The sequence below is a fragment of the Sitodiplosis mosellana genome, unplaced genomic scaffold (genome assembly GCF_009176505.1).
Source record: "Sitodiplosis mosellana isolate CC-2019 unplaced genomic scaffold, AAFC_SMos_1.0 Smas_scaffold_5, whole genome shotgun sequence".
In the NCBI taxonomy this organism is placed as follows: Eukaryota; Metazoa; Arthropoda; class Insecta; order Diptera; family Cecidomyiidae; genus Sitodiplosis; species Sitodiplosis mosellana.
In genome coordinates, this window is record NW_022595248.1 from 4968348 (window position 1) to 4985855 (window position 17508).

Sequence of the window (17508 nt, forward strand, 5' to 3'; positions counted from 1 at the left end):
CATTTCGTTAACCTGAACGGGCTTAAATCCTTTGACTGGATTTCCTTCAACAGTCGGTATTGAAGCTTCAACAGGTTTTTATATAAAGAGTATAGAAAATTGAACGAATATTTCCAGAGATCTCATTTTGTATACGGTATAATTCTCGAGATATTAGTAGTTCCTATTTCTAGGCAATAGCTGTGGATATTTTTCAATAGCAGCTACCGAACGAATGCATAAACAAAGACACAACAACGGAGAAAACATAAACAAGAAAATGTGAGCGCGCGAATATTAGAAACTAAAACACTGGATGACGTTTACATGGCAAATATAGTAAATATAATAAAAAAAGAAGCTACCAATATCTCGAGATATGGCCGTATACAAGATGAGATCTCTGATTGTTTTTTCAAACAAAATTTTTTCTTCGAAGCAATCGTCTGCTAATTTTACCGAAATAGATAACAGAGTTCTTCAGCATGAGCAGCGCCAGGCTATGAAAAATCAAATGCATTTTTCTCAAATGTTCAAATTTATTCGGTTCTTTTGTTGAACATCAAATGACAGGGGCAAAAAAAGAGACGGTATTCAACTTTTTCAGGCGCCTGAAACCCCTTTTTTCAAACCTATATTCTTCTTCTTTGATTACGTGCAACCCTTGGCTTCCGGATCCAATCAAGCAACGGTGCAATCGGTTGAAAAATAACCGGTTCATCAGGAAAACGAATTATGGTCATGCCCACGAGTTTGTTATTCTTTTTCGAAACCATTGGTCCTCCAAACGTAAAGGGAGTTCCCATGCTTTCATCCAAAGTGTAACACATCAAATGGTTTGCATCCAATGCAGCGCTCAATTTCGGTTTGCAAATGGCGCCATCTAAATACTTTGTATCAAAACGTCTCGTTCTCGCCGTTCCATCCAATGTCATATCACCATAGACAGAGACTATTTCAGACGGGTCATTCAATTTGTAATCTTTGTCTACCAAATCGATGCTGCCGACGTTGTCATTGAACTCCAACCGTTGTTTAAGTGTAATCTTGGCAACGTCAAATGCGAATCCAGACAATGAGTATTTCTCATGAATTTTTATTTGGTCTTTGGTGACTTTGATTTCTGTCGGATTGCTTGATAGTTTATTTACTATTACATAGACATATGGGGCGCCGTGCACATTATGTGCACAGGTCAAAATCTCGGTTTTCGACAAAATGATTGCATTAGCTTGTATTCGAAAATCTTCATCGGTGTTGGCATATGCTTCCTTGGCGAGGGTAAGAAATTCTGTAATAGAAAGTTATCTCAGACTGAGTATTGGTTTATGAATCATGAAAAATCTCCTCTTTCGCCGTCGAAAAAAAAAATATGAAGATTAAAAGTGACTTTAAAAACCAGATAATAAATTGATTTAATTCAAATTTCGAATGCACACTTACTTGCCGGTACCGTTATATCGGCTATAAATTTAGCTTCGTTGGGTGTAAGCGAAGTTGGAAGTGGTTTCACGCTCTGAAATAAAAGCACAAAATACATTTTATTCGCGTTATTGAAATGCAAATTGGGGCATTGAGATTAGATACCTTTGGATCATGGATAAAACCAAGGAATGACGTAATTGGGAGGAACATTCCGCGGCCACCTGTTGTTCCATTTATACCCACAGCTATGCCCACGATTTTGCCGTTTGTTTTTGAAACGACTGGTCCACCCGAATCGCCAGGTGTAAGAATTTCGCCATCGTTCCTAGCTTCGCCAGTGGTAAAGTACAATGTTTGACGTGAGTTAAATGTGTTGACACGATCTACATCAGATATATAGTTCGCATCGCAACGCCTCAATATCATTGGTCCGATGTTGTTCAACACGCCATATCCATAGGCAGTGACCACTTCAGATGGGTCATTCAATTTGTAATCCTTATCCACGAGTTCGATACTACCAACGGTATCGCTGAATTCTAACGGCGTTTTCAGTGTAATTTTGGCAATATCAAATGCACCAACAATTAAACGACTATAATGAGGGTGCCATGCAATGTTCTCTTTTTCGACTTTGATTTCGATTTTTTGATTTTTGTCTGATACAACTTTCGTACCAGCTACCACATAAACATATGGAAAGCCAGCCACACAATGGGCATTCGTGATAATTTCCGTTTTTGACAGAATAAATGCGGTACATGTAGACAGCATTTCTCTATCAGCATCAGTTGAATTGTCTTTGAATTCATACAAATAACCTGTAATGAAATCGTTTCGTCCCAGTACAAGCAAAAATGAACACACACAAAATTGTTAGAATGTTTGAATAGAAAATTCACACGAAAAAAATAATAAAAATTATTCTAAAGCTGACTTACTTGCAGGGGCATGGATTCCAGCTACAAACTTTGCCCGAGACATGTTTTCAATTACTTCGCCCTTGAGAAGAGCTTGCGAGAAAAAGCCATCTGTTCATTAGAAAAAAGAGTTGAAATTTTTAAATGAAAAATCTCTTGGAATCATAAAAAGTGTGTACGAAAACAAAATTTGTCTTACGTTTTCCTTGAAGTTCCTAGAAAAAGAAATTTCGTGTTCACTTTCAATTCTACAGAAACATCGCATTTTGTTGGATAAAAATGAAAATGATAAAGGAATAGAAAAAAACTTACCGAAAATTCAACGATAAATAGCACCAAAAACAAACCGTGTAGTAGATTCATTTTAATTTGCCAACGAAACAGAGTTTTAATCTGTTGCACAATGATAATTCGAGAAGAGATACTTTGAATTCGTTTGGTCTTCCCTATGCGGTGGCGCCTCTTTTATACCATTCATCTACCAATAGCTGATACGTGCACTGCAACGTATAATTCAGTTATGGATTTAATAATTTTTTTTAAATTATGGTATTTTTCAGTTATGGAATTTACGAATTGAGGTCTACTTGTTAGCAACAAATTGCAAAGAAAAATTTCCCCCAAAAAGAGGAGACTCATTTCCAAGGTTTTTTGGCCCACTTAATCCAAATCTGATATGGAAACCGCAATGAACGTATCTTGGAAACTAGACGTGCCAGCACAAACTAACGCCAGATTTGGATAAAGTGGGTCCAAAAAATATTGGAAATAAGTTCTCTTCTCTGTAGTTGTTTCTTGTTGCTGCATAGTGTAATCATATTCAGACACTAAATGGAGCTCAATAAAAAAATACCTTTGATGGACACGTGTAGCTGATACAATATGTGGAAATTGATAGAAAAAAATGGAATACGTTCGAAAACATTTTAAATTCAGATGTAACTGGTTCGTAATTTGGTTATTTTCGGCTGTTGCCAATTGTTTTAACACTTACTCATTGTTTTTTGTGTACATTTTTGCTCTCCAGCCTGATGATGCTCCTAATAAGAGCGAAACGTCGAACAATAAACGAATAATCATTTTCGAAAACGGCTTTAGCCCAACACACCACTTTTGTGTTTGTTCAGATGGAATGAAAAAACAACAGCTATACGTGTGTACCAAAGGAATTTAGTGTATGTGATGCTGGAGTGCACAGTGATGATATGAATTTACTTTAAGGGAACTTTTTTGTTCAATTCGTGATGAAGGCTCATCATGTACATATACAGGGTGGCGCAGAATAACTGTCCTCTTTTTTCACATCGTATGTTCTTATACACAGTGTATTGCGATTCACCCGGCATTGTACCGTTATGTTTATTGGTGTTCACTCTAACACTTGTACTACGACGCATTTGTGTTCAGTGTTTATTTGTGCTGCAATTACGATGGAAGCAAAACGTCCTTTGGTTTTGGATTTGCACAAGCGCGGCTTCAGAAAAATAGATATTTTTCGGAAGCTCCAAAATATCGATATTTGCATGAAATTCATTCAGCGTACTATCAAACGATTCAATGAGTTGAAATACAAAAAAAATCCGGTCGTCAAGTTGGTACCAAAAATCTCATTAAAAACGTGAGACACAAAATTCGAAGAAATCGCCACAGAAGTGCCAGAAAGTTGGCCCAGGAACACAATGTCAGTCGAAGAACAATGCAACGAGTTCTGAAAGATGATTTGGGAATAACTCCATTAAAAAAAAAGCGTGGGCATGGTCTTACACTTAAACAGAAGCAAGCCAGAGTGACAAGATGCAAGGAGTTGTTGCGCCGGCGCGCAACCTCAAACATTGTTTTTTCAGATGAAAATTTGGGATAAATTGATATCATATGACAGAAATGAGGAAACGTATGACAGAAAATAGGAATAAGTATGACAACGTTAAAAAATGTATTTCTAACAAAAAAAAAGATCTGATTGACATAAAAGACAAATTAAAATGTTCGAAACTCCTTGAAATGAGATTTTTTTTTGTGAAAGTTACTCTTTTTTGCAATGTTGAAGTGAAAAACGACATATTTATATACAGTGCTTGTAGTACACTTGCTAGCACCAGTTGGTGTTTCGGTGCCATTAATGTACATGATAACTGGGAACTGTGAAAAGTTGCTGTAACGTCGCGAAATACGTCGAACATTTGCAAGTAGAATTGTGATAGGTCATCTTAATGTGTGCGAATTCATTCATTAGATTGTTTATTTGTTTTCGTATCAAGTATCATATATGTACAAACTCAAGGGAGCCATATCATTTTTGTGTGTATGTAATTCAGCGACTACAGTTAAACGCACACCACATCTGTTAGATAAGCTTAAAATATCGAATTTTTCAATAAAACTATTTTGCGCTATACGGTAATAGCGACTGTGCAAATTGTTTGTTTATTTTTATCACGAAACCGATTTGTCATTTATTATTGATTTTATTGATTCGAAGTCAACATAAATGCAAAAACTATTTTATTTTTAAACACAGGCGAAATACGGAATACATTTGTTAGCATCTTATTTATTTTTCACAATCTCCATTTAAGCGACAGAATTCTTCTTTACTGATGAAATTATCACAAACTCGTTGGATCACTGTGCGTTTTGGTATGTCCCCATGACCTTCAACTAATCGCTTCACTTCGGCTCTAAAATAGTCATAAAACTCAATTTTCCGATCATTTGTTGCTTTTGTCATGAACAATCCGTCATTTGTTATGTTTAGCAAATGGAAGTTATTTGGTTCTATCGGTTTGAAATGTTCTACGGGGTTTCCATCAACTGCCGGTTGTCTACAAATAAACATTCATCTTTCAACTCAGAAATTTCTTTAAACCAATTTTCAAAGCAGTTGTTTCTCTTTCTATACTAACCCATGTTTTACAAAATTAGTCAGTAATGTTGTCAAGTCACTGATAACTCTGTAATTGAGTGCACTCATTTCATCAGTATCTTTTGTCTCCAACATTTTCTTATAATGATTATACTGATGACGACACCTATCGATTAAAAAATGTTGAATTTTGAATTTGTCTCGTCGATTCGAAAAAAAGATTCTTCGATGTTTTACCGGTAAAAGTAGCAAAGTTCATCTGCGTGACCAGCTCCAGGCAGTAGAATGGGCGTGGGATCATTCAATGTTGATTTCACTGAATATCTTATAATCAAAAGTATCTTGTTATGATGGGAAATTTTCTATATTTGCATATGGTGTGCGAAAAGAAAGTTTTTTTATCCTTAAACTTACTCATGCCAAAAAATATTTTTATCAGAAACACTCAGTTGCTTTCTAACCCATTTTTCTGTCCAATAAGAAAATACAAAGTCCGAGTCTACAATTAGACGTTGATCTGCACGTTCGAAATTTGTTGTTGCGTTTGCATAGAAGAAATCGTAAAACTCTTTCATCAAACCGTCGAGATAAGGCTATAAATAATCCAAGCGATTGTTTTACCCATTCTATTTGAACTGCAATCTGTTTTGTTCATCAAGATTGCTTATCATTTCAACAGATATTTACTTTTTTAGCGATTGTCGAATCGTATCCATGAATTGGGATTTGCATACGGAAATCTTTAAGAAATGCATCCATTACCTCAGGATCGGCAAAATTGGATGGGACGCCTGTCGCCATTTCCTGCAGAAATTAAGTAATGTGTTATTTTCAAACATATTCTGATTGAAATCCGACCTGAAAGGTGTCTGAATAAATATTGTGGATGACCTACACGAGAAGTAAAAGTATAATATGCGGTTATGTTGAGACTGGCTGCATTTTCAAGTTTTTCTTCGGGATTCTCTTGTAAAAATGGTCGAATGGCATTTTCAGCTGGAAATTCAAACTCTTGAATATCGCAATTTTCATAAAGAATCATACACACCTTCGACAGTAGGGAACCAAATAGCATTTGGTGTTGATATTATTTCGAATTCCAATTTATCAAGCGGTTGATTCTGAACTTCCGCAGCAAAGTCAAGAATTTCTTGTTCGGGCACATTCTTCAGCAGCTCAATCACTTCATCTAAACTGTCTCCGATCCATTTTTCATACTTTTTCGCAAAGATTTTCATCAAACACAGATGATCGCCATGCACATACATTTTGTACGCGTTTGCAGTTCCGCTCATTACTAAAACCTGCTGAAAATATTGCGTTGATTCTTCGTTAAGCATGTGATGAGTAGCGGAATGTGCACCTAAAATTCAAATGGTTTTCAACTAAATTTCATGACCAGCCGGTACGTAAATGATGATATGTAAAAATAGAGACAAAGAGATTCAGAAGTTGTTTCAGCAAGCAAACAACTCTAAAGTATTCTTATTGTTATCATTGCAATGTTTTTTTTTCTCCTGATAATTACCTGAGCTATGTCCAGAAAGTGTAATTTTTGTTTTGTCTCCACCAAACTGTTCGATATTATCATAAACCCATTTGATGGCCAATTGCTGATCTTTCATTCCCATATTCCCGGAGTATTCTGGTGTGCCCAATGACAAAAATCCGAACATACCAACGCGATGGTTAAATGTCACGAGGATTATGTCATGTTCAATTAGGAAATCGGGGCCGAGAAAAAGATCATCGCCACTGTAACCATTAAATGCACCACCAAAAATATAGATCATCACTGGCAATTTTCTCGATGGCGCCACCACTGTAAACATCAATTTCAGACGTGTTGTATATGATAAGGTTTTATAAAATTATTTATATCTTATAGCATGAGTGATAAAATATTTTTATCGCCTCAATTTTTTATTCACCTGGAACAAAAACATTAACAAACAAACAATCTTCACTGGAATCCACATGTAAATCTGAGTATGGTAGTTGACTGCATGCTTTTCCGTATTTAAAAACATCAATTGTTTGTGGTCTCCATTGTTTGGCTGGTTCAGGTGCCTTGAATCGCAACTCTCCGATCGGCGGCTTTGCAAACGGAATTCCCCTGAAGGCAAAGTATGATTTCTTATGCAAAATGGTCTCGTTCATGAGACCACGCACTGCACCATATTCAGTTTCAACCGTCTTATAAACTATATCATCTACATTTTCACTATTGGCTGTGGTCAATGAGACAAGGGAACAAACGGTTAAACTAAGTAGAAACCACTTATATGTCATTCTGTCTACGGAACTCAATTGAAACGAACTACGTGAATTAACGATGCGATCTGACATTCGAAATGCATTCATACAAATGAGATTAAAATGAAAGAATTTGAAGTCATTGTTTACAGTACCAGTGATTGCGATATCGCTCTCAGTATCTCATAGGATAATTGAACGAGATAATTCAGCTGGCTGAGATGACGCAGTGACGCATTGCTCGAGTACAGTACAACATTTTTGATTTATCTTTATGATGCATGAAGATTATACGAAATAATTTTATCGTGTTTTTTCTTCTTCGAGAAATCAAATTCAAATATAAACAGAATACTGATAAACCGGCATTGTTTCAAAGTGAATGTAAATTTTAGGTGAAGAATGTTATTGGGATTTTTCCTGTTTTCAACACCATTATAAATCAATAAAAATAAAAATAAAGTAAGTAATGAAAGTGATTGCCAAAAAAAAGTGTTGCAAGAACTTTCTTAACGTGGATGATAAGATAACTTGGGTGGTACGATAAACAGGTTTATCAGTCATAAACTCTACAAATTGATGTCACCTCCTCCCGTTTTTATTCAGATAAAACGTCTCTGAACAGTTTTACCAAGTAAAAGAATAATGAATATGAAAATAACTCAACAAAATCCGTCGCACAGAAAGCAGTTGTGCAGCCGTGCTGTTTGCACATCGGACTTTTTCGCATACACATTGTCCGTTCATCGTATTTCTTATGTGCCGAACGCTCTCTAGTAATTCATTCCATCACTGTAGCCATGCTTCATATGGAACTCGGCTTTGAGCGTTCGGCGCATACATATATCGCATTTGCTGATTTCGTTTGTATGAAACACGATGAACGACGATGTGTATGCGAAAAAGTCAGATGTGCAAACAGCACGGCTGCACAACTGCTATCTGTGCGATGGATTTTGTTGAGAAGTTTGTTAAACAAAATCTTTCTATTTGTAATTGTAATTGAAAAGTTTACGTGTACCATGAATGCTTGAATCGACTTATGCAAAAATCAATGCAATTCTGACAATAATTGTTTGTTCAAATTGCTTCCTCCAGATCTGTTTAACGTTTCACAAATGCGTTGAATGTGCGTTTTTTCGGTGCATCTCCATGTTTTTCCACCAATCGTTTAGCTTCGGCTATAAATTTGCCAATTTGTTCCGGTCATTTGAAGAAGTCCCCAGAAATAAACCATCGTTTGTTATATTCAAAAAGTTAACTTCGTTCGATTGCACTGGTTTAAAACCTTTGAGTGGACTTCCATCAACAGCTGGTTTTCTACGAGTAATGGAGAGGTATTGAAAATTGTTAGTTTAATGACTTGAATCGATTGCTAGCTTAAATGACGCCCAGAAATGGACGGATCTTACCCATATTTAACGAAATTCGATATCAATGCGGTGAAGTAATCGATAGTTCTCAAATTCATTGCACTCGTTTCATCGGTATCTTTGGTTGCCCACAATCGTTCATAGGTTTTAATTCGATCGTTACAACTGAGAGATAACACGAACAAACCATTGAAATCATGTATATATATAAAGCTTCAGTGAATTCTGCCTAACGTTTTTCCCTTCTAATGCATCAATTGATTTACCAAAATAAATAGCACAATTCATCTCCGTGCCCAACTCCAGGCAATTCGACCGGCTTTTCGAAGTTTCTCAACGTTGAGTCTACTGCAAATCTACGCATACATAATAGTGAGAAACCGAATCAAAATGAAAATTCACACCACAGCCGCACTTACACGTGATAAAATGTATTCTTCTGAGAAATAGATACATGTTGCGTCATCCATGTTTCCATTAAATAGTCTAATTCCAGATTTGAATCCATGATAAGCCGTTGATTTGCCCGCTCAAAATTGGTAGTTTGGTTGGTAAAATAAAAATCACACAATCCATTCATCAATCCACTGAGATATGGCTACAAAAAAATCAGGTTATCATTTTTAGTTCACATGAAATCAGTAGGTAACAATAACTACTTTTTTTGATATCGTTCCGTCATATCTTCGAATTGGTAGCACAACATAAAAATCATTCAAATACGCATTTAACGTCTCTTCGCTTTCATAGCCTTCGTCCGCAAACCGAAGATATTCCTAGATTTTCATTTTTATACAATAACCCATTCACTCATGGAAAAAACTTTGAATAATTATTTCTTATGTCAAATTTGATGTAACCTATCAACAATAGTGTAATATGAAGTTATATTTAGGCAACATATTTTATAAAATTTTGTTATCAGATTCTCGGTAAGGAAAGGTTGCACGGCATTTTTGTCTATAAATATTCGCATAGATTGAAAATACATGTGCCACAAATTGTGCCACGAAATCAATTAAAAGCCAAAAATTCGTATAAATAAACCTCGTGAAGTACGCACATTCAATTATTGGATCGAATATAGATTTATAAACGTTTTGCTCACGGGCTGCAATCTCAACGAAAAACTGATTAATATCTGTGGTTGGAACGCTCTTCAACAATTCAATCAATTCATCCAGATTATTCCCTGATTGATTGTAATTTTTGGCAAACAATTTCATCACACATCGATGGTCACCTTTCACGTGTAAATCGTGCATATTTGCGGTTCCACTCATGGCCAAAAGACGATGGAAATACCTTCTGGAGTCATCATTTAAGAGATGATGTGTGGCAGATATGGAACCTGTTATTGGTTCAAATGGTTTAATTGTTGCAGCAATTTCTCTTATTGTTCATTTTTTAATAGCAGATAGCCGCTCACGTCAACCGAACAACAGTACCTATGGCCAGAGAGTGTAATCCGTGTGTTGTCTCCTCCAAAATATTGTATATTTTCATATACCCATTTCATGGCCAATTGCTGGTCTTTCAATCCCATGTTGCCGGAATATTCTGGCGTGCCCAACGACAAGAACCCGAATATAGCAAGTCGATAAGCAATTCGAACGAGAATAATTTCGCGTTCCATCAAAAAATCCGGCCCATACGGCTCATCGCTACCTGTTACAAAAGCTCCACCAAATATATACACCATCACCGCTAGTTTGGACGTTGTATTCACGACAGGAATAAACATGTTCAAATGTAAGCAATCCTCATTCGATATATTGACGCTCTTTGAAAATTTGATTTGACTGCAAGCTGTTTTATATTCAAATGCATCAATCACTTGCGGTTGCCAGGAATCAATTGGTGCCGGTACCTATAAAATTATTTTTGCACAATTGTCGAGTTATGAATATTTTTGTCCTTGAAAATGCATAAAATGCACCTATTATGCATAATAAATATAGTGTATACTGAATATGGTTTGCAGTTCAAACTTTATGATTTCTTGGATAAACACCTTGAATCGCAGCTCTCCAATTGGCGGCTTCACGAATGGAATTCCCATAAATTGAAAATATGGTTTTTGATGGAAAGCCGTTCTCTTCAAAATTCCACGCACTGCACCATTTCTCGTTTCCACTGTACGATAAATAGACTCATCGACACTACCACAATTCACTCTACTCAGAAATGCGAAAGAAAGCGCGTAAATCAAACCAGAGCAAATGGTTTTAAAACTCATCATTGCCGTAAAAATATCTGTAACGTCTTCAATTCACAGCGCTTATGACCTGAATCTGTTTAGTTATCTGATGGTTTTGTTTTAAATTCAGCCACTAAAAGGAAAATTTGTTGACAGAAAATTATATAGATTATCTAGGGCATTTTGTCGTTGAATTGCAACATCGTAATAAAATACCGTAAATATTGGATGAATCGCTCGACATTCAAAACTTTGCAGATAACACACAATCATAATTAAAATGTGTCATGTTACCGTTGAAATTGGATTTCAGTTTAATTATCAAGTTTGGATTTTTCCCTTGAAATTCGATAAACTTTATTTCATGGAATTCAAGTGTGACTGGAGCATTTGAATTGCCATCAAATAAGTAACTTAATTTATTTTCATAACAATTTCGTTGCAATTAAATTGGATTCAATCTTAATTTCCGGCTAATCTTTCGGAATGGATTCAACGAAAAGTCTTTTCAAATTTACCACATTCATGAACAACTTTTCTTTATTTTTGGTCCAAACAAAATATATCTCGTTTATGATGCAATGTAGCAGAAAATAATTGGGTCATCGACGTTGCAACATTCCATCGGGATAGAAAAATGCTTAGCAAGTAAAATGAATCTCAAAGATGTGATCTCTTTCTCTTCAACGTCTTTTCATTCAAAGGAATTATTATCAATGACCTACTCCCTTCATCAGTTTTACAAAGAGAATCGATAAGTTTCTATTTTTGATGCAAATAAACGATGAATAAATTACATTTAAGTTTATAAACTAATGAAATACAGCAAAATATTGTGGGAAACCTTTTTATTGAGCGAAAAGAGGAATAAATCGAAAATCATGAGAAGAAATAGAGCTACATTATGCAGTCTCTGCATCGAAAGTGCAGAGTAATTTCAAAGTTACTGGTTCTTTCAAGTAAATGCACAAAAAAAATGGAAAAATTCATTTGAGAACAAGCACTAGATGATTTTTTAATGATATTAATTCCAAGAAGTTCATTACAGAGAAAAACCGATAATAACAGGATAAACACGACTTTACGCTTGGCCTTATGCCAACCATAACGCACCGGAGAAGGGAAAAAGAAGATCGGAAATTAGTTTTCTACAGTCGGGCGAATCAATCATTTTCTCTCCGACATTGTTCGTACTGACGACTTGGCCAAATGAACTATGAAACCAGAAATTTTTTTCCCATCCATGAAACTGCATTTTTTTCTTCGTTTATTTGTTTCATTTGGTGGAGCTTTCCGAAAAACCGGATGGTTCATTCGTCGATTAGTGTAACAGCTAAATCGGATAAGTTCACTTGATTTACTGGCATAAGTGTTGTTGAGCGTTTTGCATACGTTTGGTTACTGCAAAGCATTGATTTGCTCTCGTAGGAAAAAAAGAGTGTTCAATTAACCAAATTGGGGGAAGAGAGAAGAAAAAACGCCAATGGATATCAAAAGCTTATAATTCCCTTTGCAGTTGGATGCGAATCGAGTCAGATGTGAGTATTTGCATAAAGTGAATCCAATTCGGTTGCAGCCTAGAGCGAACATTCTATGTTGTTCGATTTTGATACACCAAAAGAGCTGGAGATTAAAATGTTGCAGCTGAGGGAAGTAGGCTTGGATATTTTCAAAGCCAACGATTTTGCTCACTTTACGCAATGTTGAACCAAATCCCGCCCGGAGCGGAAAAATATGCACATCGACCATTCATTCGATGGTTGGAACATAATGAAGAAATTCGGCTCGAAATGTTTCGCTTCTAATCGGGTTTGTGGCCGACAAAATATGATCATTATAATCGACATTTTGGCAAATCGCACTCGTTTTTTCTTTCTCTCTCTGACCGAAAAAGGTCATAAATATCTAATGGATAAGTAATCCGATTATGACTCTGCTTTTGAAGCATGTAACTAAGGGCACCGAATAGCTCTTATTGTGGTAATTGAATGAGAAAATGAGAGAGAGAAAGCTTTTGCAAGAATGTTTTTGCCCTGTAACCAAAAATCTTTGTTCTGCACATCCATTGACCAAAATGCAGTCATTTTATGCGAATTATGAACAAATACACATGTGAACAAACGAATGGAACGCACCACACCACACCACACAAGCCACTTGAATCATTGCTCTGTAACATAGCCAGTCGATCATCATGGTTGTCGATGCATACCGGATACATGACCTCATCCGGTGAATATTGCCTTCGAATTACATTTCGGCAACAATAATAAGTTTGCAGCAACAATGTGATGTGTTGCAGTGTTTTACAATTATGGTTTTTCTTTAGTCAAAAGTTACAGATTGTGTTGTGTCAAAATCCGATTAAATGGCTTGAGTATGTGTTTCTATGAATGTGTATGCGAAAGAGTGAATTTCGCTCTGGCAGAAGTGAGTGTAAGTCTTTTCGTTTTTGTTGCATACGTTGTGCATGTGTAGTTTATAGATGTGTGTGAGTATTCGGTGTGGAAGTTTTAATGAGATTTCATTTGAATGGCATTCAAATGCGATTTGCAGTGCGGTGAAAAACTTGATGTTTACCCGATCCCTTAACTCAATGATAAAATTTGCCTATGTTTTTATATGGAGCACATGTTAATGCTATATTTAAGCGACATCTTGACGCTGAATGCTGAACTATGAAACTTCTATATAAATATACTGCCAACTATCAGTGACAGCAACCAATGAAAGCAACAATAGAACGTATTTGCATTGCAAAATACTTTCACCTTGCAGATGGCGCCAAACCAAACGTCGTTCTAGTTATTTTTCTCATTGCTTAACTCGATTATGACAAAGAGATTTTCAACAAAAATCTGAGAAATTCGAAAGTAATTGAAGTACTTAAGCGAACTATGAAAATCTTTTACGCAAAGAGAGAGACAGCCATTGCAAATGAAATGCACTGCATCAAGCTGATTAGATTGGATTTTGGGATGTAACGACAACTGAGAACAGAGAAAAAAAATGTTATTCTAATTTGCACTTAAATACTTAGATCGAAAACCGTCTGACAAACCGAAAAATTTCCACAAGCTGCAGAACCCAAAAAAACTGTGCAACCGAGAGAGAGAGAGAGAGAGAGAGAGAGAGAGAGAGAGAGATTGAGTTCAGTAAGTCGAATCAAATATATTATGCGATTTAATGGGAAAAACTTCGGTTCGGTTCGGTTCGTTTTGTGACATTTTGTGTGCAAAAGACGAAGCGAGAGCGTTGATTTTAGCAATTAGAAAATATTTGGTATTTAAATTCGTATTTTAGGAGGGAATAGCAAAATTGCGTCGACGACTGTCGACATCGAGACGTTTTCAAAGTCACATTGACAAAATCAATGGCATTTAAATCGCATTTTTCTTTCGATTCTACGGGAGGTCGTTGTGCTCGTAATGATGAAAACAGTATAGTTTCGAAGAATTTTTCTACGGATTTTCTGATTTTCCTTTCGTTGAAGATGTTCTGATGAAAAACGAAAGAGAGCAAGAAAAAAGCATGTCGCGTAGCGCGATTTGAGCGACAGCACGCTGCAATTTGATTAAATTTTACCTTGGAGACGAATAAATTACGAAACTTAAGTAATATCCAACGTTTGCCAGAAATCAATAAATAATGCAAACGTTAACTCCTAAATACGTTGCACGTACAGGAGAAGGTTGGAGCAGGATGAAGATGGTGGTGAAGGTGGGAACAAAAAAAGAAAAGAAGTGGTAGTTGTGGTCGGTAGAGTGAGTGTGTCTTTGCATGGAGTTTGCATATAATTTACATGTTCGCTGATATAATTTATGTCTCGCTGGGAGAGAATTTGTTGTACAGCAGCGCTGGCTGCGACTGATATACATATTGAACTGATTGATTTTGCATCGTCGACATTTCGGGCTTCGCTTCGATTGGCGCATTGAACGAGGAAATCGAAGCATTTCATCGTGCAAGCGCCATGAACAGTATACATACACACTCTCGTAGTCATTTGATTGCAATCAATGCCCTTAGATGCTGCCGATTGAAGACGAGAGACGACGAATGAAATGAAACGAAACGAAAGAGAAAATGTGAAGAAGAAAAAAAATCTACCGAGAAAACTTCAAGAGGAAAATATTCCATATTTATATCCATTGAGATGCCATAACTTTTTATTGAAAATCAATTTGGGTATGCTTTTGCTCTTCTACAAAGTTCTCATTTTGCGACTCTTCCCGCTTCGCTCACTCCCTTCCACTCTCATCGTCGACATTTTAGTATGTTCGCTTTATTTCATTGCAAGCTTTTATAATATTCTTTTCCTCTGTCCTTTTTAAGCTCGACACTGCCATCGCTTCGAAACTTTCCATACACCGAATTCCATCCAATAGTTTTGAATATGCGAATATGTATATATAAATAGGCCGTAGCTAATGGGAATGTGTATGTAAGATGTTTGAAATGGATTCATAGTTTCTTCCGTTTCGCTGAATCATTTTCCATATGCGAAAAATCTCTTGCACAAGAATTTTGTTCATTTAAGCATTATTTTGATTGGATTACCATATTTCGCATGGACGGGCTGCGCCGCGCTGCGCTGCGCTATGCTGCGACTTTGCAAACAGTCAATATCGCCAATAATTTATGAAACATCGCACACAAGTTTCATGGCAAAAATGCATTATTCATAAGCATTGATAAAGATAAAGCCATACGTCTCTCTCTCTCTCTCCCTCACCCTTCTTTGGCAACAAACGAATCCAACATCCTGTAAACAAGAGTATTTGATCAACAAAAATTCAAAATCACTCCCGTTCTCTCTTTTGAAGCTCAACGAACTTTTTTTTTTCGCATGCACGAAACTATTGCAATTGAATTTTTCCCGTAAATGCTGCTAATACATGTATAATATGCCATCTATGAATATCGCATAGTGAGGAGGTTCTGTGACTTCTTATTACGTACGTTTGACAATGCACGTGTATGTGTTTGATGGCAATACTAATGTATTCTTCATCATGTTATAAGTTATAACTTATAACGATGATTCAAAATCGTTTTCAGCATGCCTTTGAACAAGGATTGACATTACCATAACATTCAGATTACTCAATCATTCAATACAATACTTTTGATCTATAAAAAAAACTTCCTAGAAATAATTAAGTTTGCAGTTCCAATGAATGATAAAAAAAATGAATAATAGAGCTGTCTTTTCTATTCAACTTTTACCTCTGTTGTTTCAAAATATTCCAGTTATGAAAATCCCTTCCATGTGTCAAAAACAGAAATGTTCGTATGGAAAATATTTTGCTGATACCGATAATTCCATGTTGGAATGAAATTATCCTCGTGTACACCGAAGCACATCGATTCGTTGATCCAAATTCAAGCAGAGAGTTTTAAAACCGTGATTTTCTCATTGATTCGCCCATTTCAACGATAGTCACGAACAAAATATTTGCTGTTGTTACATGAACGTTTGCAAAATATTGAATCTCCGTGTAAGTGTGTGGATTTTTCGAGTTGTGAAAATGCATTGTTTCGGTCAATTGATTAGAGATACTAAGCCAGCCGACAGGCGCACACGCACAAATTAATTACAAATCGTTTCAAAACATGAAAATCAACACATACAGCGCACATTCGCGCGTTTCTTTTATTCGCCTACTTGAGTGCCACTGGACTGCGAAAATATCATTAAACATTACGGTGAACGATGAAAAAGAGGCAAGAGAGAGAGAGAGGGATGCAATAGTGTAACTGAAAACCACGTAATCTAATTAATCTCATCGAATTTATGGGCAGAGCCAAGTAACAAGTAGAGCACGCAACGTCGCCAAAATGCTGGGCGAATGTGAAACGAACGACAACAACAGCATAATTGATACGTTGGTCACTATCAATTCAGCAGAAAGTACACAAGCATTTTTGTGTATGCGCCGAATAAAAACATAAATCAATGTATGTGTGCTGAAGCAAATTTTGTTGTTGTTGTTGTTGTTACTTGCTGCGGCTATGGCCCATCATCATCAGTAAACACGCAATCTATGCACCATGTTAGTCGAGTTGAAATCCGACATTTTTTGTTTTGCTCTGTTTTTGTTTGTTTCTGATAAGTTCAACACAGACACGTTTCTCTCGTTTCGTGCAAAACCGGTGCATTCCTGAGTGTGTGAGAGGCATGCAGCATATTTCAATGGCCATTCCGTTCGGACACAAGTCAGAGAGAGAAAGAGAGAGAGAGAGAGAGAGAGAGAGAGAGAGAGAGAGAGAGAGAGAAAGGAAAAGAGCGAGAGATTTAGAGGCAGGCGCGGCTAACGAAGCGATGAAAAGCATGGAATGCGATCAATGTCCTGCTGCATTCATGTCTTTTGCTGCACATACACACACACATACACACTCGCCCATAAACCAAACAAAAAGTTGTTCAAATTGTTAAACAAGAGCCTGCAAAATTATTCAATAGATCATTGACCTATATTTTCGTGAAAT

At 36.3% G+C, this 17508-nt stretch overlaps 1 protein-coding gene and 1 long non-coding RNA gene across 3 annotated transcripts; both read right to left on the bottom strand.

Annotated features, from left to right (window-relative positions):
• Positions 1-2345: 2345 nt before the first annotated feature.
• LOC129566835 (uncharacterized) lies at positions 2346-2786 on the bottom strand. Its single transcript, XR_008687790.1, has 3 exons — positions 2637-2786; positions 2524-2539; positions 2346-2435 (listed from the first exon to the last, which is right to left on the bottom strand). It is a non-coding gene; the product is annotated as an uncharacterized LOC129566835 (long non-coding RNA).
• A 1983-nt stretch (positions 2787-4769) lies between these two features.
• LOC129566823 (esterase B1-like) lies at positions 4770-7811 on the bottom strand. Of its 2 annotated transcripts, XM_055443087.1 has the most exons (10): positions 7599-7811; positions 7119-7418; positions 6716-7009; positions 6236-6550; positions 6083-6183; positions 5875-5991; positions 5602-5780; positions 5425-5511; positions 5228-5353; positions 4770-5146 (listed from the first exon to the last, which is right to left on the bottom strand). In XM_055443087.1, the coding sequence occupies exons 2-10, from the start codon at positions 7345-7347 to the stop codon at positions 4876-4878; spliced, it is 1719 nt and encodes a 572-aa protein (XP_055299062.1). In that variant the 5' UTR covers positions 7348-7418; positions 7599-7811; the 3' UTR covers positions 4770-4875. The 2 variants fall into 2 exon arrangements, with proteins under 2 accessions (XP_055299062.1, XP_055299061.1); XM_055443086.1 differs by lacking the exon at positions 7599-7811 and having other exon boundaries at positions 7119-7568.
• Between the last annotated feature and the right edge of the window lie 9697 nt (positions 7812-17508).